The 23,171-nt window shown below is 39.1% G+C and overlaps 1 protein-coding gene across 3 annotated transcripts in view; it reads left to right on the top strand.

The window, feature by feature from the left end:
- The window catches only part of CRYBG1 (crystallin beta-gamma domain containing 1), a 224,955-nt gene that overhangs the window by 192,696 nt on the left and 9,088 nt on the right, over positions 1-23,171 (top strand). For all 3 annotated transcript variants that reach the window (XM_082404704.1, XM_082404703.1, XM_082404705.1), the window contains 10 exons: positions 2,223-2,349; positions 5,181-5,216; positions 6,573-6,721; positions 7,430-7,556; positions 7,648-7,793; positions 15,519-15,645; positions 15,849-15,881; positions 16,793-16,905; positions 18,481-18,610; positions 22,258-22,397. In XM_082404704.1, the coding sequence (XP_082260830.1) occupies positions 2,223-2,349; positions 5,181-5,216; positions 6,573-6,721; positions 7,430-7,556; positions 7,648-7,793; positions 15,519-15,645; positions 15,849-15,881; positions 16,793-16,905; positions 18,481-18,610; positions 22,258-22,397 (1,128 nt within the window). The remainder of the gene's footprint in view (positions 1-2,222; positions 2,350-5,180; positions 5,217-6,572; positions 6,722-7,429; positions 7,557-7,647; positions 7,794-15,518; positions 15,646-15,848; positions 15,882-16,792; positions 16,906-18,480; positions 18,611-22,257; positions 22,398-23,171) is intronic.

Below are 23,171 nucleotides of genomic sequence, written 5' to 3'. Positions count from 1 at the left end.
AAAAGAATACCTTTAGAAAATGAAATAACACTGCCTGAAGGTAGTTTCCTCCTCTCTTGAGCACCTTGTGAATAATGTATCTTGTTGGAATAGAATTTAGGGGAAAAGGATCACACTCTGTATATGAGTTTTCAAATTCCAAAGTCCACCCAACATTCATAAATGTCTGTTTCAGTTACCCAGGAGGCCCTTAGCACTCACTCCCTGAGGAGGGACCCTCAGAACAGCAGTCTTTTCAAGTGTGCCAGTTTATGTGTTCAGTTTTTTGATAAATTACCCTTTGCCCCAAATTACCTTCCTTCTATGAATGTTATTGTGACTAAACCATGTGCTTCAAGGAAAGTGAGATATTTAGTATCAGATGAATGAATTACATACCCTCGGAACTCAAACTATAGAAGGAAAGACTTAATGAAAGGGTACTTCAGTAAGCATCGTGTCAGAATCTCAGAATCACTGGTTTATGAGCTGTCCATTGTGTTTGTGAAAAATTCATCCTGTTTACTTGTGAAGAGGCAGACTTCAAGGCCCTTGGCTAGTTAGCCAAATACCACAATTTATGACAAGCTGCCATTATTTAGCTAGGGCATCAGTGTGTGGTGTGCCTGTGAGAGCTTTGAGCTCCAAAAAAGATGTAATGCATCCTTAACTGTCATGCTTTAAACAAAAGGAGGTTTAGAGGACCCCACTTTTAGCTTCTGCTTTCTTGTGGTTTAGGGATATTGCAGTGATATTTAAAAGATGTCTCTTTTTTCCCTTAATTTTTTATTGAAGTGTATATAACATTTGTATTAAAAGGTACACAACAAATCAAACATGTGTAAACTGAGTGAATTTTCAAAGTGTAACCATCATTCAGATCAAGAAATAGTACATAACCAGCATCTTAGAAGCTCCCCCTCATTCCTGCCTTCTCCTGGTTGTCCTTGTAACTATTATCCTGACTTCTAACCCTGTGGATTAGTTTTGATCCCTCACCCATACACCACACACAGCCTCTCAGCATTCGTGTGTGTGTGTGTGTGTGTGTGTATGTTGACAGGTCTTCAGTGGGATTTTGATTATAAAACTCTGTATAATTAGTCGAACGAAGTTACTGATTTATCCCGGGGAATCTTTAACAAAAACCATCACCAAAAATATGCCCTTGGGCCAAGATTGTGAACAAGAGAAAAGCAAAGAGGGGAGAATCAGAATCATTTTGCTGGTAAAAGATTGCCTTTACAGCCATCCTCTTCTTGGTTCAGTATTCTGGGAAACATGGTCACATTACCCCAACTAGGATGCTTTAAAGAATTGTCGAGTGTAAGTGATCACCAAGAATTCCTTATTTGTTTACGAAGAGGCGGGTGAGGCTTCTGATTTCCTGACCACAGCAGAAGTGACAGCTGACAAGTCTGATAGAAGGGTGTGCTATTGAAAAGCCATAAAAATCAGGTCCAAGAACTCAAAAAGCTTTGGGCCTGGGAACAAGCAGCCTTAGACTTTGAAAAGCCCCACAGACATCACCGTGCATTGAGTCATGCTCACAGCGATGACCTTGAGTCATTGTGAAATTACGTTCAGTGCACTCTGGAAAGAGAAGCATTGCTGTCAAAGAATGATTGGGAGCTTGGCTTCGGAGTCAGCTAGGATCAGCCCTGCATTTGGTACTTGTAGCTGTGTGACCCTGGGCAATTTACTTAACCTCACCTGTAAAATGGGGACAATAGTATTTTTTCCCAATAGCATTGTTGTGAGGATTACGTAGAATTCTGAGTGGCGTTCCTTGTAAGCTCTTTTGCTAGATGTTATTAATTTTTGACTGTGAAAAATGATTAGGTGGAACATCCTATTCTTTGGTTACAAATGAGATGTAACCTTTTAAAACATTTGAGATCTCCTGGGTAGAGCCTCTCTAAACACACATAGTGCAAAAGATAACTACTTTTATTACTTGGAAGTAATAGAGACATTTACACTTTGAAGCAGTTCATAGTAGAAAGTAAAATAAGTGGACAAAGACAGCCAAGCCAAGGAGACTAGTAAAAGCTCAAGAAGAGGTGCATATAATGTTTTATTCCTCCTTGAGTTTAATGTTGCTCTATTACCTAAGTGTAACTGTACATCATCCAGATCTACATCCTCTCCTGTTCTGTTCCTCTCTCATCAGTGGGGTGCTGTGTCCCACTGACAGAAATGATGAATTGTCTCTATTTCTTCCTTCCTTGGTACTTATTTAGATGGCTGATTTACGAAGAGCCTGGATTTCAGGGTGTCCCTTTTATCCTGGAACCTGGTGAATACCCTGACTTATCCTTCTGGGATACAGAGGAGGCGTACATTGGATCCATGCGGCCTCTGAAAATGGTAAAGATGGAATCCAACGATGTGTTCTTAGAATCAGTAATTCTTTGCTTAACTTTGATAATTCATGGGATGTGACTTTAAAGCAATAAAGTAGACTTTTTAAAAACAAATATGTAGAAGATGGGACCTATCGCTAGATAGAAATAATAGAAAGGTTAACTTGCTAGATGCTACAGATGAAAAAATGTGGATAAGCCCATGGCCTTGGCCTTCAAGGTGTTTTCGGCCTTGCAGAGCCGCTGATGTGTGTGCAAAGCTCAGCCCAGAGCAGAAATGAGAAAGTGAAGAATTAAACCTTTGTGGAAAAACAGGAGGATGGACAGATAAAGTCCAACTTGTAGGTGTGTAGAAAAGAGAAGGGGGATAATTGGGAGAGCTTCACGATAATTCAAGAGGGTCTTATAAACGAAGCAGGATTAATTTAGATGGAGATGTCAGTACACTGCATGATCCAGGGCGGAGCTGGGCAAGGACGGGGCTTGCTGCGGACCAGCCAGTTGTAGTGACAGGAGGCCAGGCTGGGCGGCAGCTTTGGCCCTGGAGCTGGATGTCGGAATGAGTGTTGTTCTGCAAAGCTTTTGCCTTAGAAAGGGCCTGTGCTTCCTTCCCCTGTATTTTGCCTTGTTCTTTGTCTGTTTCATCTGCAAGACTCTAAGCCTTGGGAGGATCCTGGCTGCACCTGTTTTTGACCCCATGTTGAGCTGCATTGTAGTAGGTGCTCACTAAAAACCTACCGCATGAGTGAGGCTCCTGTTACAGACATGTTCTTGAAATTCCACTTTGTGATTGTCTTCTGAGGCAGTTTGAGACAAATTAGAAAGGCAGGAAGATAATTTTTTTATCTTAATTTTACCCCTCCTGCCAAAGCTTGTAGTTTAATTACCTAGATGTCTGCTGGTCTTCATGCAAATAATGTTGGGCTTTTTTCTAAAGTTAAATCCATTTTCAAAGAACAAAGTTTTGTTAGTTTTATGAATGTATGAAAGAATCGCCTCAGGTTTTGAAGACAGTTTTTTTTTAATACATCTTTATTGGAGTATAATTGCTTCACAACGTTGTGTTAGTTTCTGCCTTACAACAAAGTGAATCAGCTGTATGCACACACATATCCCCATATCCCCTCCCTCTTGCGTCTCCCTCCCACCCTCCCTATCCCACCCCTCTAGGTGGTCACAAAGCACCGAGCTGATCTCCTTGTGCTATGCAGCAGCTTCCCACCAGCCATCCGTTTTACATTTCGTAGTGTATATATATGTCAGTGCTACTGTCTAAGTTGGTCCCAATTTACCCTTCCCCGCTGTGTCCTCAAGTCCATTCTCAATGTCTGCATCTTTATTCCTGCCCTACCACTAGGTTCATCAGTACCATTTTTCTAGATTCCATATATATGCATTAGCATACGGTATTTGTTTTTCTCTTTCTGACTTACTTCACTCTGTATGACAGACTCTAGGTCCATCCACCTCACTACACATAACTCAGTTTCATTCCTTTTTATGGCTGAGTAATATTCCATTGTACATATGTGCCACATCTTCTTTATCCATTTGTCTGTCGATGGACATTTAGGTTGTTTCCATGTCCTGGCTATTGTAAATAGTGCTGCAGTGAACATTTGTGGTACATGTATCTTTTTTTTTTTTTTTTTTTTTAACGTAAGTAAATTTTATTTTTTTTGTACAGCAGGTTCTTATTAGTTATCTATTTTATACAAATTAGTGTATATACGTCAATCCCAATCTCCCAATTCATCCCACCACCACCACCCCATACTACATGTATCTTTCTGAGTTATGGTTTTCTCAGGGTACATGCTCAGTAGTGGGTTGAAGGCAGTTTTTAATGATAAGCAGCAGAACTGTGAAGTTCACAGCATTCAAAAAGGATTACTGTTGAAAAGCGTACTTACTTGCCTGTATGAGCCCTGGTTTGTTGATAAAATCAGCCACATTACTTTATAATTACAGGTTATTTACTGTATTTGAGCATCTTTGGCTGTACTTTTTTTTTAAGGCTTTTAAACATATAGGTGAAAAATATCCTTCTTAATTTCCCATTGCTGATTTTAACTTTTACCCTATTTAATATTTGTATGAGATACCTCTTCTATGGTTTATATTTAGTAAGATTTTTAGATTAAAAAAACATTTTTATTATAAAAGTATAGCAACCCCCATAGACCCATCCTTTGGGATGCTTTAAATTTATCTAACAGTTTACTTGGTTATTTCAAAAGTCCTTCAGATCATATTGTGAACTTGAGGGAACTTCAACAGTTTTGTAAGCCAGCGGTTGCAAAATCAAATGCCTCCGGGGCCAGGCAGCAAATAGGCGTGAGTAGGCTGGCAGGGAGTTGAACTGCGGAAGAGGTGGAGACAGGCAAACTGGAGCCTGTATCCTGGCTGGAGGGTGAGCCCAATTAATAAGTGCAGAAGGTGAAGGTTGCTGCCTGTGAGAGTTTGGATCCAGAGATGTCAGATCTTAGGACTGCTTTTTAAGGTAAGTGAGAAATATGCATTTTTTTTTTTTGAGAAGTTTACTGAGTTAAAACAAACAAACAAAAAAAACCCTAACACTTATTTGGTTAAAAAGCACAGCTACCGTACAGATTCAGCTTATGGACCGCCTCTGTGAGACTCTGCTTTAGACAGTCTTCCTCATATCTTCCCTGCATTTTTGGTAATTTTAGAACTGTCTCAACATTGATTAAACCAACAGGAATGTGGCTGCTCTGCAGTTCGATGGCTTACCACAGGCTGCTGTGGGTAATAGAAAATGGTAACGTTATCAGTGACAAACCGCTTTTCTTATTATGTTATTTTTCTTTTCAGGGTGGCCGTAAAGTTGAATTCCCTGTAGATCCAAAGGTAATATATATATTTAAAAAATTTTATTCCCGTTCCATCTCCATGAAGGTGTGATTTTACATATCAGCTTCCATAAAACATAATTGCAGCCAAAGGAAGTTGTCCAACTTACACGGCATCCTTCAGGCTGGAAGGTGATGCTAACGGCACCAGTTATCACTAACAGTATGCGTAGCCGTGGCTCAAGAGTGTTCGTTGTTGTATTAAGTTTGTAGTTTGTGGTTGTATTTACTAACTGCAGGACCTGTTGCTACTTGCCAGTCAGCAAGGAAGAACCTCACTTTTCAAGACAAGTTCTCCCTACTCCCAAATGCTCTTTCTGTTAGTTCTACTTCACACATCTCTGACACATAGTTTGATCTATAGTTTGTTTCATTTTTAAAGCAACTTAGGATACTTTGGTTCCTTAGTTTGGCCTGAGCAAAATTCTACATATAAGTTCTAGACATTGAACAAAAACCAATTATGCATAAACTGTCTTTTGAACCTTGACTTCAGGTTACACCGCAGCAGAAAAAAAATTCTGATTTTTTAAAAAAAATTATTTATTTTATTTATTTTTGGCTGCACTGGGTCTTCGTTGATGCGCGCAGCTTTGTCCAGTTGTGGCGAGTGGGGGCCACTCCTCGTTGCTGTGCGCGGGCTTCTCACTGTGGTATCCTCTCCTGCTTCAGAGCACGGGCTATAGGCGTGCAGGCTTCAGCAGCTGTGGGGAGTGGGCCCAGTAGTTGTGGCCTGCGGGCTCCAGAGCACAGGCTCAGTAGCTGTGGCGCGCAGGCCTAGCTGCTCCAAGGCATGTGGGATCTTCCCAGACCAGGGATCGAACCCGTGTCCCCTGCCTTGGCAGGCGGACTCTCAACCACTGTGCCACCAGGGAAGCCCTCTGATTTTTAAAATTACATTTCATGGGGCTTCCCTGGTGGTGCAGTGGTTAAGAATCCGCCTGCCAAGGCAGGGGACACGGGTTCGAGCCCTGGTCCGGGAACATCCCACATGCCACAGAGCAACTAAGCCCGTGTGCCACAACTACTGAAGCCCGTGCGCCTATAAGCCCACGCTCCACAACAAGAGAAGCCACCGCAGTGAGAAGCCTGCGCACCACAACAAAGAGTAGCCCCCGCTTGCTGCAACTAAAGAAAGCCTGCACACAGCAACAAAGACCCAATGCAGCAAAAATAAATGAATAAATTTATTTAAAAATTACAAGATACTGTTATTTAGTTAATTTAAAAAATATGATTAGAAAATTTTAATTTGTGTTCCAGGACTTAGTGATATTAAGTGACTAATTTAATGTTTGGCTATTAAGATATTTAACTTTTAACAAATTACTAGCATATCTCATTTATGTTATAGGTAGTTATTTATGAAAAGCCTTTCTTTGAAGGAAAATGTATGGAACTAGAAAAAGAGGTGTGTAATTTTATCATGGAAGGAGGTGAAACAACTGGAGATGAACATTTGCCCCTTACATCAGTGGGATCTATGAAAGTTCTAAGAGGCATGTAAGTAGACAGGAGTGACCTGTAAGGATTTCTTTTTATTCCCTTTAATAAAGTTAAAAAAAACATGTTCTCTCTCTCCCAAAGATAGCATTCCAGATTGTATGGTAGAGTGAATTTAAAACATGTTTTCTTCAGCTAGTTGTGACCTGGATCTGACCCAGCAGTTTGCTGGGCTGGTTTGGGGTCATTCAGCTGAGCAAGGCTGATAAATTGGCCCATCCAGATTGATCAAATTTACAATCTTGTTTATTAATATTATGCTCGAAACTATTGAACTGTTAGTTTGCTTTCTATTTTGTAGGATCATATTTTACACTTTATAGATCTTAACATATTTCCTTTAGAATTGTACACTGAAAATGGCTTGTAAATAGCCCAAAATATACAATATTTTAATTACTATTTGAAGAAAGTTCATTCAGTTTTATTTGCTGAAGTTCTTTTGAGTCAGTTCTTAAACATACATGTTCAGACACACGTGTACGCATGCACACTGACCCCACCATACTCCTTTTCGGAACGTTGGTGTATGCTTCTTAGGTTCATTTCTTGGGGCCATTCTGTTAGTCTCTTAAATGCTAGGGAAGCATTCCAATAGTCATAATGCATGAGTCCCTGTCTAGCTTTATAGCTATTTATATTTGTCAATGAAACTGATACTTTAACACTACTGAAAATTTCTACTCCTTCATGTTCTTTTTGTTGTAGTTGGGTCGCTTATGAGAAGCCTGGCTTTACTGGTCATCAGTATTTGCTTGAAGAAGGAGAATATAAGGACTGGAATGCCTGGGGAGGCTACAGTGGAGAACTTCAGTCTTTACGACCTATATTAGGTGTAAGTTAAAGAAAAGCTAATGGCTAATACTTGGGCGTTTTGGGATAATAAACGGCTAGCCTTTGAATTTTGAATTTTTTTTTCTCAATAGGATTTTTCAAATGCTCACATGATAATGTACAGTGAAAAAAACTTTGGATCCAAAGGTTCCAGTATTGATGTATTAGGAATTGTTGCTAATTTAAAGGAGACTGGATACGGAGTGAAGACACAGTCTGTTAATGTACTGAGTGGAGTGTAAGTGCAATAATCCAATTGGGATTTTAAATATGGGTTTCACTTTGGTTTGTTTTAAAGTAATGGAGTCTCTGACCCAGAGTAGCACTCAATAAGTACATATCTCAAAAACTAAACATTAAGTCAGCCATTTAATACTTACTGCCACTAAATTTTTATAGCTGCTTTTTAAAATCTTTCTCATATAGTATTTTTTTTATGTGTAATATAACACTGGAGCAGGCTTTTGAGTTTCATGATAGAAATCTACAGATCCACTTCCCTTGTCATTCTTCATGGAAAGAACTCATGAATTACTTATGATGGGAAACAAATAATAATAGTGATCTAACATTAGAAACCTGAGGTTGGGACAAAGTCCCATTTGATTTTCCTATGGTCCTACACCTGCTCCATTATATTTCCTCACTTTCATGTATAATGTACAGCAGAGTTAATTATATTAATCATATTCTAGATTATATCCCCAGTATTTATCTTATAACTGGAAGTTTGTACTTTTTGACCATCTTCATCCAACTCCCCCTCCCCTCCGACTCCCCATCTCTGGCAACCCCAAATTTGATCTCTTTTTCTATGAGTTTGTTTTTTAAGTATAATTGGACTTTCAACAGCATGTTAGTTTGTGGTGTACAACATAGTGATTCAATATTTCTATGCATTTCAAAATGATCACCATGATAAGTCTAGTTACCTTCTGTCACCATCCAAAGATATAATTATTGATAATATTCCTCATGCTGTACATTTCACTCCCGTGACTCATTTATTTTGTAACTGGAAGTTTGTACCTCTTAATTTCCCTCACCTATTTTACTAAGCCTCCCCACCCCCTCCACTCTGGCAACCACCTGTTCTCTGTATCTGTGACTGTTTCCTGTTTTGTTATGTTTGTTCATTTGTTTTGTTTTTTAGATTCCACATATAAATGAAATCGTATGGTGTTTGTCTTTGACTTATTTCACTTAGCATAATACTCTCTAGGTCCACCCATGTTGTCGCAAATGGCAAAATTTCATCCTTTTTCATGGCTAATATAATTTATTTATATATATATATAGACACACACCACATCTGTCTATCCATGTAGATAAATAGGTTGCTTCCATATCTTGGCTATTGTGAATAATGCTGCAATGAACATAGAGGTGCACATATCCTTTTGAATTAGTATTTTTGTTTATTGGTGTTTTTTTTTTTTTTGGAAAAATACCCAGAAGTGAAATTGCTGGATTGTATAGTAGTTCTATTTTTAACGTTTTGAGGAACCTCCATACTGTTTTCCACATTGTCTGCACCAATTCACATTCCCACCCAGTTCACAAGGATTACCTTTTCTCTACATCCTCACCCACAATTGTTATTTGTTGCCTTTTTGATAATAGCCATTCTGACAGGTGTGAGGCAATATCTCATTGTGGTTTTGATTTGCATTTTCCTGATGATTAGTTATATTGAGCATCTTTTCATGTGCCTCTTGGCCATATGTAGGTCTTTTTTGGAAAAATGTCTCTTTAGGTCCTCTGCCCATTTTGTAATTGGGTTGCTTACTTTTTTGATGTTGGGTTGTATGAGTCCTTTGTATATGTGGGATATTAACCCCTTACCAGATACATTGTTTGCACATATCTTCTCCCATTCAGTTGGCAGCCTTTTCGTGTGGTTGATAGTTTTCTTTGTTGTGCAATAGCTTTGTAGTTTGATGTGGTCCCTTTTGTTTATTTTTGTTCTTATTTCCCTTGCCTGAGGAGACACATCCAAAAAAATATTGCTAAGACTGATGTCAAAGAGCCTACTGCCTGTGTTTTCTTCTAGGAGTTTTATGGTTTCAGGTCTTACCTGTAAGTCTTTAATGCATTTTGGGTTTATTTTTTTATATGGTGTGAGAAAGTAGTCCAATTTGATTCTTTTGCATGTAGCTGTTGAGTTTTCCCAACATGATTTATTGAAGAATCTGTCTTCCCCTTTGTATATTCTTGCCTCCTCTGTCGTAGATTAATTGACCATGTAGGTGGGTTCATTTCTGGGCTCTGTGCTATTTTAATATAAAAATAATTGTTTCAGTGTACCTGGAATTAGCAGTTGAATGTTTTACTAATGCTAAAGTAAGTTTTTATTGAAAGATGATTAGTCAAGACTCTTTGGGATGCAAGTGACTGCAGGTCCATCTAAACTGGCATAAATGATAAAAATGTAATATATTGACGTGCATAACTGAAAAGTCCTGGGAAGGATTTTGCTTCCGTCACGGCTAATGCAGGGATTCAGACTCTGTCATTAGGACTTGATCTCCCTTTGTCTCTTGACTGCGCTTTTGCTATGCTGGCTTCACTGTAGGCAGGTACTTTTTGTTACCGAGTTGAAGCTCCTATTGCTCGCCGCACAACAGGCCAATAAATGGAGAGATGAGGTCTTGGGACAAGGAATAGCAACTTTATTTGGAAAGCCAGGAGACTGAGAAGATGGCAGACCAGTGTCTAAAAGAGCCATCTTGCTGGGCTTTGGATGCTAGTTTCTTTTATAGAACAAACAGGGGGAGGTGAGGAGGTGAAGTAAAAAAGCTGATAAGTTGTTGCAAATACTTCTTGGTTCTGACCAGCCTCCCCAAGGGATGTGCTAATTTCTTCTTTTCTGCAGGTGGACCAGGTGGACCTGGTGGGGATGTTTCCTGTGAACTCAAACAAAAGTACTTTAGCTTAACACTTGGGCATGGGAGGCAGGGTTCCCAGAGGTGGGCTATTTTGTTTACTTTAAGCTATGGCAACATCCCTTTAGGGATTAACTTGGAGCAAAAGCAATAAGGTTAAAGTAAAGAAAAGGATCCAATATGGAGTCAGATTTGTTCTTCCCTATTATACTTTCTATCTGGGACCTGTGGCAGCACCATCTTGCTTTGTTCTCAGATCTCACTGCTTCTAGTGGAAAGCTTCTCTTTCCCACAGAAGTTCCAGGTTTGACTTTGATTCTGTATGCTTAAGTCATGTGCACCTGTCTGAACCAATTACTGTAGCCAAGGAGATGGCTGTGCCTGTGTTACATGCCCAGCCCTGCAGCTGAGATATAGGGTCAGTCCCATGGGGACTACTAGTGTATAATAGGGCTGAGGAGTTCCCCAGGAACATCAGAAAGAGTGGGTACAGATACTGGATTGGCAAAAGCAGATGTCTGTTAAAGTGAGTTACACAATTATTTTTATGGTCCAGGCTGATGTCAGTTATAATTTGTTATAAGTGAGAGTATTCTTAAATGGTCATATGAAATCATTTGACACTGATTCTGTTGAAAACGTTTGGCGTTAGGCTCTTATGCTATGAGTAACATAGACTATGAGTCATTCTAACCTCAACTCTACTGTATTTCAAGGGGCTTCCCACAATAGCCCTGGATATTTGAGATGTGTCTACAATGTAGTATTGTTTTAGTGTTAGTCATGTTCACTAAATTCTTGTGTTGGTTGCACCATCTTGACAGAATGACTTCAGTGACTTCTGGGGCTTCCATTCTTAGCAGGAAATGCCTTCTCCTGGGTCCTGTTCTGGAACCCTAACATGTTAGAATCTGCCATAGACAAAAGGTATGATACGGCATTCAGAAGTTATCTGAAATATTGCTGTGGCTCTATAGTATTTTTGATTGCCTTTAAAGTGAATTATTTAGAGGGAAAATACAATGACCAACTCAATGTGGGGAAACAGTTGCACATGTTCATACTCACCAGGTGTGTTGGTTTCATTAGTCAGAGCCCAGTTACATACCCTAGCAGAGGAAGCAAAAGGATGCTGGGTGGAATTCCCTTAGGGCATTTCTGTAGATGATGCTGTTAGCACCTGTAGAATTATTGTGCCTGGAGTCAGTCTCTCTCTTTTAACCAGCCCTTATTTACTTAAAATCCATTTCCTTTATAAAATGTTGCTTTTATATGTTTCTATTTTTAGTCATTTCTAGTTACATTTCCTGGCTTAGGCTTTTTTTTTTTTTTTTTTTTTGGTTGTAGCAGTTGAGTTTTGTTGTTGGGAGGAAGTTGAAAGGAGGCATGCATGTGTGCACACACACACACACAACTTCCTTTTAAATTCTGTGGTTGTAGAAGCGCTTCTGTACTTACCAGGGCCAGCTGCTTCCTCATATTTCATTCAGTCAATCATTTGATAAATATTTATTGAGGTCTGTTATGTGCAAAGCATTGTATTATATCCTCAAAGAAGTTACAGTATTTATATGAAACCTAATTATTGCTACAAAATACGCAAAGATTAAGTGCTTTGGGGATCCACGGCAGAGAGAGATTAATTTCCAGTTGGGATACAGGGAAGACTTTGGAGGAGGTAGCATTGGAGTTGAGCCCTGCAGGATAGGAAGGTTGAGATGTACCACTGTCACATGCATAATAAATTCCCTGGGTGGTAAACTCATAATTAGCTCTGAAACCGACAACAGGCTTCAGGAAGGATCCTCACAAATCCAGCAAATGAGGATTTAGGAACCGCATTTTGTTTCTTGTTGAAACATCAAAAGAGATGCCTTTACACATCCCTACTAATCATTTTCTAGTTCTGTGCTGTCCTCTTGTTCAAATAGTGGAAACTGGGCTAATTTTTTTAAAACTCAACAGCAAAATGAAATATTTCTAGAGTCCAGATTTTTTTTAAAAGTGTTGGGTTTGAGTTTTTTTCCTTTTCCCTCCACAGAAGGGCAGGTTTGCCCTGCTGCCCTTAAATTCTGAGCAGTGACCCCAGCAGGCTGAAACCTGTTTGTACTTACACTTGGCAATCTTATAGATAGACAGAGAAGTGTTCATTCACATGTACAGAATATGCTTAAACAAGGACAGGAAGGAGTTTTTTTCTTAAGAGTTTCAGGTATAAGTTATAAGTAGACTCTAGATCATAGATATACCAGAGAATCTCAGAAATGAATTTTGGATTTGGGGTTACATCTTGGAAGGAAAACAACACTATTGTCAATTCAAGTGACATTTTAATAAATGGTTTTCCTTTTTCAACTTCAGCGTGTTAGATAGGCATACTTGGGTGTTGGGTATTTTCTTACAGGTAATTTATTTTAGTTTTATAGGGAAATACAGTACTCACACTTGTTTAAAAAAAAAAGCACTGGCTAAAGTGTCATCCAGGGTTCACTCAGTTGTCACCTTCTCTCCTGCGTATTCAGTCTTTCCCTCCTCACTGGCTGTTTTCCCTCCAAACCTTACAGTCAAACAATCAAGCAAAAAGGACTTTACGCCCTCTGTTTCCCTCTAACTTGCTACAGACCCAGAGCCTTGCCAGGAATACTTTTTTGTCATATGTCTTATCCTCTTTAATTTTTTTTTTAGGTCTTGGCTTTTGTAAAGTAGATTTACTTGCTCTGCAGAAATTCCTCCCCACATAGCAGTGTTCTGGGCTCCCGCTTTGTTGTCATTTCTCTTCATGACTCGTGATAAGCCAAAGGCTGTGTGAACAGAGGCCACATACAGAGGCACCTGTGAGCTGTACAGCCTCCCGCCCTGTCAACACTGGGATCTTGGTCAATGCCCTTACTTAAAAATGGAAATACGGACTTTCACAAAGGTTAAATGACCTCTTTAAAGTTATCTGAACGTTAATGTCATGACCACACCTAGAACCAGGCCTCCTACCTAATTCCTCACTTCACAGTGTTGAAGAATAGGATTTTAAAGTTGCTTATGAGGTTCTGAAGTGGGAAAGCGGTATTTTCTGAAATAGACTGTGATTGGTGCTTATAGCAGTTTCTCCATTCAGCTGGCCAGAAATGAGTCCACAGATGTTAGCTGTCATAGCTAATTACCACTTGAGATTTTTACAGTGTTCTTCTTGATGGCTGCTCATTTCCAAGTAATAACTGCACTTGAGTTTTTAAGTCAAGCCCTTTAGATAGTAAAATTGTAATCTGTTCTAATTGTGAAGCATGTGGGCTGTTTTAGGTATGGCTTATGGAAAGGTAAATGAAAAAACTACAAGGGTAGGTGGCAGTTGGGGTCACGAGGTGAAGAGACCTGGTGAGCCTCAGGAGACTCGGTCAAGGGTTCATTCATCCCTGGCCACTGACTGACAGGTCACTTCCCATTCAGAACAAACACCAACAAGTAATACCACGTGATGCTTCTTACCCATCTCTGAACTTTCGAGGGCAAGGATTTTGTCCTTTTTTCATCTTGCATTCCCAGTACCAGTCTAGTTCCCAGCACATGGTAAATGGCCAGTCAGTTTGTTGAATGAATAAATGAATTACTTTTTCTGTGTCTTTAGGTTTTCTTTTCAGTAAAATGTGAAAACCGGTACCTCCCTGTTACCGACTCCAAGCTTGTACTGCTCGCCGCGCAACAGGCTAGTAAATCGAGAGACGAGGTGTTGGGGCAAAAGGAATAGTGACTTTATTTAGAAAGCCAGCAGACGGAGAAGATGGTGGGCTAGTGGCCCAAAGAACCATCCTCCCCGACTTAGAATTCAGGCTTCTTTTATACTGAAAGGTGAGGGGCTGTGGTAGGTTGTTGCCAACTTCTTGGTGCTGGAATCCTTTGTTCTTGCAGCTGTCCACGTGGGTCTGGTCACAGTGTTCCTAGAAACCTCCACAAGACAGTTGTTATTTTCTGTTCTGCAACTTGATTTATCTCTATGTGAATGGAAAAGTTTTACACTAAAGCTTTAAAGGTCAGAGCCTTGAGAATGGACCATCATGTATATTTCAGGCAACTGGCAGCATTCCTTTACAAAGCTGCAGAGCCAGCATGACTAAGCACAGGCAACAGAGCACAAAGGTTAGAGCTAAAGGACTAGATCTAATACGGAGTCAGGTTTGTTACTCTGTGTTATATCCCTAAAAGATTAAATGTGATAATAGATGTGAATGCATTTTGGAAAGTTCTGAGCATATATATGGGCATAAAGGTATTATTCCTTTAAGCTGTGAGCGGATCAGTATAGGGCAATGAATTAACTGAGGAAACACTGAGTATCTCTTGAATATAACAGAATTGAAAAACTCTTTTCCCTTCTAATACTTTATCTTTGGATAAGAAATAGCATCAATAAGTTGGTTTTGTTGATTTTCCTCTCTGAGTATGGATCATTTAAAAGATAACAATTATGAAAACATTCCAAAAGAGATTCATTCTTAGTATTCTCAAGAGTTTGTTCAATTTTGCTTATTACATAGTTGTGTCATGTTGGAAATCCTGATTGAAACAAAATTTTCATTATTTAGCTGTTTTATGATTTTTTTTTAAGCATTTTTTTATGTCAGCTTTTTTTTTCCAGTGTGGTTTGTTGTGTAATAGAGACATAGCTTTCTGTAGTATCTTTCTGGAAAAATACTTCAATGTTGATAACAAAAAGAATTCTTACTTGCTTATTAAAAGAACTTTCACAGCTACTTCTTGAAAGTCCAAATTGTTTCCTTAGAATAGAATTAGAAAGAAATATAGAGAAATAGCCTTACTGGAGTTTTCTCAGGGAATAAGATTTGACAAGCGGGAACACCAAAAGGTTCATGTAAAGATACTCTTTCACTTGCCACTTTGATTTGTCCTACAGACAAATCTATCTGCTCCTAAAAGATTAATGGAGAACCAGAAAAATTATTCAGATTACTTATTAGTAAAACAAATGAAAGTTGCTATACAATGTATATTTATCCAAATGGGTGTGATAGTTTTATTGTAAATGTAAACTATGAACTATAACGAGTCAGTGTTTTTTGTTTCTTTAGATGGGTAGCCTATGAAAATCCTGACTTCACAGGAGAACAGTATATACTGGATAAAGGCTCTTATACCAGCTTTGAGGATTGGGGAGGCAAAAATTGTAAGATCTCTTCTGTTCAACCCATATGTTTGGTAAGGAGTTACATTTTTCTCTGAGAATATTTAACTGAATTTTGGATTCCCTTAATGTGTGCTTCTGGTTCATGTAATACTTAACTATAGAAACTATCCTGAGATTATTTATTTTTAATCGTAATTGTTAATGATCCACAGAAGAAATTTTCAAGATGTCTGCCCTACTCATTTCCTTTTCTCTTCCCTTTAAAAATTCTTAGGATTCTTTCACCAGCCCAGGGAGACGAAATCAGGTAACTTAACAAACATACTATCTTTCATAATTAAAAACCTTCTGTTAAAAAGCTGAATTTATGTGTAAAACATCATACACTTGGGAACATATTGTTAGTTTTACCCATTTTTGTGCCTGAAAGCATAACTATATTTTAAAATTAGATTTAAGTTTACAGTAAGGCTTAATTGATAGCACCGACCCATATCTAAATATTTCTTATAAAAAGTTAAATTTTTATATCATTACAGTGGGTCAGAGTTTAATACACTAGGATTAGTATTTCAAACAATAGCATATAGTTATTGTGGAAAACAGCAAAATGAATGTTCATATTTGCTGTGTCTGCATTAGGCTTTTTATAGTGTCTTTTATATGGTGTCTCACTTAAGCCTTTTGAATGCTGACTCTCTGTATCAACTGAAGTGTTAAATTCGTTAAAGACTATTTAATGGAAGTGTTCAGAGAGCCATAATTACAGAGGCACAAACACCACTGTAGCCTCCTTTATTGGCATACAAAAGAGTCTAATAAGTCAGCAGGTAGCTTCCATCCAGAGGGAGGAAAACTGCACTACATGTTTCCAAAATATAGTTTCTTGTAAATGTTAGAACTGTTAACAATTACTTTTGGCCACAATAAAGCTTTAAAATGCCTCACAGCTTGTTACAAGAGGGTGTTCTGTAGAAAGCTGCCTCTATTGTTGGACTATCCTTTGATGTCTCTGAATGAAATTAAACAATCACGAATGGTGCAAAGTATTTCTAATTGATCATTAATGTAGAAGTAAAAAATTAAAGGACTTATAAAATTCATACCAGTTTACGATAACAAAAGTTAACAGGTCATGTTTGGTTATCATTTCAGAGGCTGAATGAGTTCATGTGTTTAGGAAAAGAATTTTATGTATTTCCGTTTACTTTTTCAAAGGTTCACTTGTTTTCGGAACCACAGTTTCAAGGTCGCAGTCAGTGTTTTGAAGAAACAACAAGTCAAATTGATGAGTCATTTTCTGCCAAGTCTTGCAGAGTTTTAGGAGGCAGGTAAGCAAAACAGTGGACTGGCAGACCCCAACCAGTGGGGGAAAACAGGATCCACATATCAGCAAGTAAATACACTTGTAGGAGCTTGGTACCATATGAGACCACCGCACAGTACAAGACCATGCGAGTACTGAAGTGGACTTCAGAGCACTGAGTGCTGGGCGTCAGAGGACGTGGACATCAGTGTGGGTGGGAGAAGTTGAAGATCACCACCTCGTTGTGCAATGGGACTCAGACCAGGTTCTCTGCTCTCTAGGCCTCTCCCGTCATCTGTAAAGGGACTTTAGATCATCTCTAAGGCACCTCCCAAGATAGATTTTTTTTTTTTTTTTACAGGTGGGTAGGAGTAGGGTAGGCATTCTGCATGATAGGCAAGTGCATGGCTGGAGTGGAGATGCTGATGAGGGGCACACCGCCCTCTCTATCTGGGAGGTCTTTGTACTGGGGGGAGGGGAAGTGAGTTTGGACAGGGAGGGTGGGCTCAGGCGATGAGTCTCCTGAGCATATGAATGTAGATGGATGCCAAAGGAAAACACAAGATGGGCAAGGCAAGGAGCTCAAAGTCAGGGAAACGGATCAGGAAACCCTTGGAGCAATCTGTGCAAAAAGGTGATGAATTAAGTTGAATAATAATAATAGTAATAGTAGTAGCAGCAGTAGTAGTAGTAATGCCTTTAATCATATAGTTCTTCATGGTCTAAACAGCAGCATCATGCCATTTGGCAATGCAAAGTGGAAAGAGCACCGGCTTTGCATTCAAATGCATAGATTTATATAAAGCTTCACTGTTTATTAGCACATACCTGCACCTCTGTCCTAGTTTCCCTTTGTCCCATATGCTGCTTCATTTATTACTACCAGACATGTACTTTTTTGTTATTCATTTATTGTCCGTCTCAGCTCACTAGGGTATAAACTTCAAGATACCAGGGACTTTGTCTTGTTATATCCCCAGCAATGGAAAAATACCTGACACACGATTATTCCTCAATAAGTATGTGTTGGGTTAAACAAAAACAAAACAAAAAGACCCGCAACTCCTCTAGGGAAGCATGATAAATCACCATTTTATCAATAATGCTGAGTGCTAGAGAGACTAAGTGACTTGTCTAAGTCACTGTGGTATTTTGACTCCTGGCCCAGTGCAGAGGTGTTGGAAATGAGGATAAAGGGGTGAGGGAGAAATCTGGGGAGGAAACAGTAGACCCAGGTGACTGACTAGCTATGAAGATTGAAGGAGTATCCAGAAAAGACTCGAAGACTCAAGGGCTTGACAGGACCACCTTGGCTGGGAGAATGGTGGCACCATGAGAGGTGCAAGGAATGCTGGTAGGTGGAGAGGTGAAAGCATTAATAATTTCATGGAGAAAAAAGTTTTATTTCCCAAATGACTTATGAATATTAACTTGCCACAAGATGAAACGCAGTAAATATATCCAGACATTTTTTGCAGAGAGAACACTGTTAGCCATAAGCATTGTGTTTATTGTATGGCAACTACCTCTAAAAATCAGACTTCTTGACTAGGAAGACTCAAATTACATTTTATACATGTGTGTGGTTTTTCCTCTATAGCTGGGTTGCATATGACGGAGAAAATTTCTCGGGTAATCAGTACGTGTTGGAGGAAGGCCACTATCCTTCGCTGTCTGCAATGGGATGCCTGCCTGAAGCAACTTTCAAGTCTGTTCGTTTTATAGATTTCGTAAGTATGTCAGGGTGAATATAGCGTTACAGAGATGTATGGTCACACAGCTGACAGACAGAGCAAGGGAACCAGCAGGTAGGCTTACTCAGGACAAAGTTGGAGGCAGAAAAAAATAGTTGTGTGGACAACTTTCTACCCTGGTCTCTTTCCAGATCTTTAAAATGTAAACTGTTTGCTCTTTTCTAAGACTTCAGGGGCAGTGTTGGGTCAGTCATGGTGCACAGTGCACAATCATGGGCTAGTTCAAGGCCCTTCCGTCTTGTTTTTTTCCATTTCACACCTGAGCCCTATTTCTTTTTTTTAAGATTTATTTATTTATTAGTAATTAATTAATTAATTTATTTATGGCTGCATCGGGTCTTAGTTGCAGGATCTTCGTTGAGGCATGCGGGATCTTTCGTTGTGGCGTGCAGGCTCCAGGGCGCGTGGGCTCTGTAGTTCGCGGCACTCGGGCTCTCTCATTGAGGTGCCCAAGCTCAGTAGTTGCAGGGCGCTGGCTTAGCTGCCCCGCGGCATGTGGGATCTTAGTTCCCCGACCAGGGATTGAACCCGTGTCCCCTGCATTGTAAGGCAGATTCTTTACCACTGGACCACCAGGGAAGTCCCCCTGAGCCCTATTTCTATACCTCTACCTTTAGAGGTACCCATTCTAGTGTGTTTGGAGTACAACTTGGATATTCCTATAAAATATATGTTTTTAAAAAATATGTATACAGGCTTTTAATTTATATACAGTATTATGCTGTAGTTCTCATCATGTTATAAAAACTCTCCTTACATTACATTTTTTGAGAGCCATCCATTATGCTGTATGTACATCTAGTTATTGATTCTAATGGGTGCACATGATGTAATATGTATATACAATATATAATCATTAACTAGATGTACATACAGCATAATGGATTACCCTGGGATCTTTTGTGGATATATATTAAAGAGTGGATTGGGACTTCCCTGGTGGTGCAGTGGTTAATAATCTGCCTGCCAGTGCAGGGGACACGGGTTAGAGCCCTGGTCCGGGAAGATCCCACATGCCGCGGAGCAACTAAGCCCACGCGCCACAACTACTAAGCCTGCGCTCTAGAGCCCGCGCGCCTAGAGCCCGTGCTCCGCAACAAGACACCACGATGAGAAACCCCGCGCACCACAATGAAGAGTGGCCCCCCGCTCGCCGCAACTAGAGAAAGCCTGTGGGCAGCAACGAAGACCCAATGCAGCCAAAAACAAACAAAAAAAGAGTGGATTTACTGGATCTCACATGCATGAACGTGCAACCTTCAGTAAGTACCACCGAATTCCACCACTTTACACTGTTGCTGGCAGTGCATGTGGATTCCAGTTTTCAGCATCATGGCCACTATTGAGTAGTCGCTGACATTCTAGCTTTTGTCAGTTTGAAAGAATGGCGTAGTCTCTGACATTCTAGCTTTTGTCAGTTTGAAAGAATGGCGTAGTCTCTGACATTCTAACTTTTGTCAGTTTGAAAGAATGGGGTAGAAGTTGTGTTAGTTTGCATTTCACTGTTGGTGAAATCTCATATACTTACTAGTCATTTGGGTTTTCTGTTCAGTGAATTGCCTATTTATATCCTTTGCCCAGCTCTTTAGTTTCCCGTCATTGTTGTTATTGATTTGCAGAAATTCCTTATAGTTTTTAAATCTATTCCTCTGTTGTTTTAGAGATTTGCAATGAAATGACTTTTGTCAGTTTCTCATGTATGTGCCGATCCAGATTATAGTGCTCCTTTTTGACGAGAAATCTTTAATTTTTTTTTTTAAAGATCTTATGTGGCCAATTTACTAGTTTTTATTTTTATTTATTTATTTATTTTTGGCTGTGTTGGGTCTTCGTTTCTGTACAAGGGCTTTCTCCAGTTGCGGCAAGTGGGGGCCACTCTTCGTTGCGGTGCGCGGGCCTCTCATTGTCGCGGCCTCTCTTGTTGCGGAGCACAGGCTCCAGACGCGCAGGCTCAGTAATTGTGGCTCACGGGCTCAGTTGCTCCACGGCATGTGGGATCTTCCCAGACCAGGGCTCGAACCCGTGTCCCCTGCATTGGCAGGCAGATTCTCAACCACTGCGCCACCAGGGAAGCCCCGAAATCTTTAATTTTAATGCAGACAAAGCAAAATTCAATAGAACGATACTGCAAGATAATGTTCAGATGTTAAAGTCTGGGTGTATCTGACAGTTTGGGAAGTATTTGTTAGTTTTTGGTAGCTGATATCTCATAAAAATCTTTAAACATATGTAGTTGGTGATTTTAGCTTTAAAGGTAGAAGGAACATATGTGAGTTGGCTTTTTCTCATCCCTTCCTGCCTGTTCAAATAACAAAAATGTTGACCTTCCTTGAGATGTGAAAATAGTAGCAGTGAAACATAAAATGATGTGGTAAGATTCATTAACTTACAAATAATAAAATATCTAAAAATTTGATATTTAACCTGCTTGGAATTCTAAAAGCAACCTACAAGTATTTAAAAAAAAAACAAACCCACTTTAGATTTAAAGCTTTCAAATGCCTTCCTTCAAGCAGAACTTAGCATGTATGCTCACATCACTTTTGACATTTACAGATGATGTTCTTTTAAGTTTTGATTATGATGAAATGAATACTTTACCCATATTAAGAATGTATATTTTAATTGTGACAGTACTTCAAAATCGTTTGGTGGTTGTCGCTAGATTAGAGTGCTTGGAACGTTTTGGCACGCCATCTCAGAGAAAAGTGCAGCGAAAGTGCACAGTAGTAATACTACTACAGTTTCTGTCATTTCCTTCTTATATGGTTTATACAACCTAATTTCTAGACCATATAGACCCCCTCTACACACTGATCTGCTGCTCTGTTTACTGGTCAAGATCTTTCTACACATCAGAGCACATCCACATAAATGAAGCAGTACGGTGCCACACCGTTGCCACAAAACTTTAAGCAAGTTAGGGAATTTTTCATGTATCATTTAAGATTTTAGGATTATTATCATTAGAGCTTAGTCTAGGGTCATAAGGGTCTGTAATTTGAAAAACAAGCATAAGCTGCCAACTTTTCATTTTTCTGAAAATCAGTGGACTTGAACTTGGGGCTTCCATCCTATTTTTTCTCTCCTAACAATTATTCCTACAGGAAAATTTGGGAATACACAGAATCATTTCTTATTGACAGTTAAAAACAACAACAAAAAGACATCTGAAAATGCATACAAGGGGAAGGTTCCTTTATTAGGCAGATTACCACTAGACCCCCAAAGATCACCACAGCCCCCGACCCTTGCCATTTATGTCCTTGGCTTTCCAGCCCCTTCTTATCTCAATAGAAAACAGAAAAGTTGAAAATAAATTCCATTAGAATTGATATTCCAGGCATATATACCTGTTCCTTTATGCCTGGGATATTTTCCCCGTTTTATAATACTTTACATTTACCTGCCTTTCTATGTAAGGGAAAAACTTTCTGCCCTCCATCCTTCCTCGCTTTAGCTTTGAAGCGTATAACCACCCAGACTTTCTGGAAAACGGAGTTTATGAGCTGGCCAAATCCGGCCAGATCTTGTGCTTTGTCCTTGTAACAAGATGATTTTCACGTTAAGTTCGAATTACTATCAAGGATGAGTAACAGAACATTATTTTTGTTCCTAAACAGGAATTTTCTGAACCAACAATTATTCTTTTTGAAAGAGAAGACTTCAAAGGAAAAAAGATTGAATTTAGTACAGAAATAGTTAATCTCCGATCCCTAGGATTCAACACGCACATACGCTCTGTTCAGGTGATTGGTGGCATGTAAGTGAGTTACCTACTTGTTTATTCAGTAAAATAGATTTTTAAAAATTAAGTTTGATCATATTTCTCTTCTATGTTACCTTAACCAAATTGACGTATAACCCCTTTTTTTTCTGTAAGGGTTAATATTTATGTTCGCTCTTAGTATTTTTCTGTAAGGGTTAATATTTATGTTCCCTCATAGTATACTTTTCCTATTGGGACAAGCCATGTGTGGGACATCATCTCTTCATCCAGATTTTTAGTTTACTTAAGATAAGGACTCTCAAAGTTCCTAGGCGAATGCTTTGCAATAAAGTTATTGAGCACTTCCTTAGCAAGTAGGAAAGAGAACTGATTTTGCTTATCCTTTTGAAAGACCAAGTCCTTTGATTTTGGAGTAATGGTTGGGATTTTCCTTCAACTAGGAGTGACTACCAGATGTTATAGGCAAAATGATTTAATGTCAACATGGGAAGATTTTTCTCAACTTTGAATAATTTTGAAATTAAGATGTAAAAATGAATAAGGACTATCAATGTAATGTGTTTTTACAAAAGTGTTTTTCTTTCACTCACAAAAACAATAGGTATAGTTTGAAGGCATCAAATGTTGGAGAGGACTATAGCTATTTAAAAAACAAATTTGGATTATTAGGGTGATTGATAGAATTTTATGCATGACTTTTTTTTCCAACAGGTTTAAACTAATATTTTGTTTTCATGATAAAATGACTACGATGATAACATTTTAGAGTTCCAGGGTTAAAAATAGAGAACATTCTTCCTTGATGTA

The sequence above is a fragment of the Balaenoptera borealis genome, assembly GCF_965194805.1.
Source record: "Balaenoptera borealis genome assembly, chromosome: 9".
Lineage (NCBI taxonomy): Eukaryota > Metazoa > Chordata > Mammalia > Artiodactyla > Balaenopteridae > Balaenoptera > Balaenoptera borealis.
Note: the sequence above shows the minus strand (reverse complement) of the source record. Positions and strands in the feature narration are given on the sequence as shown.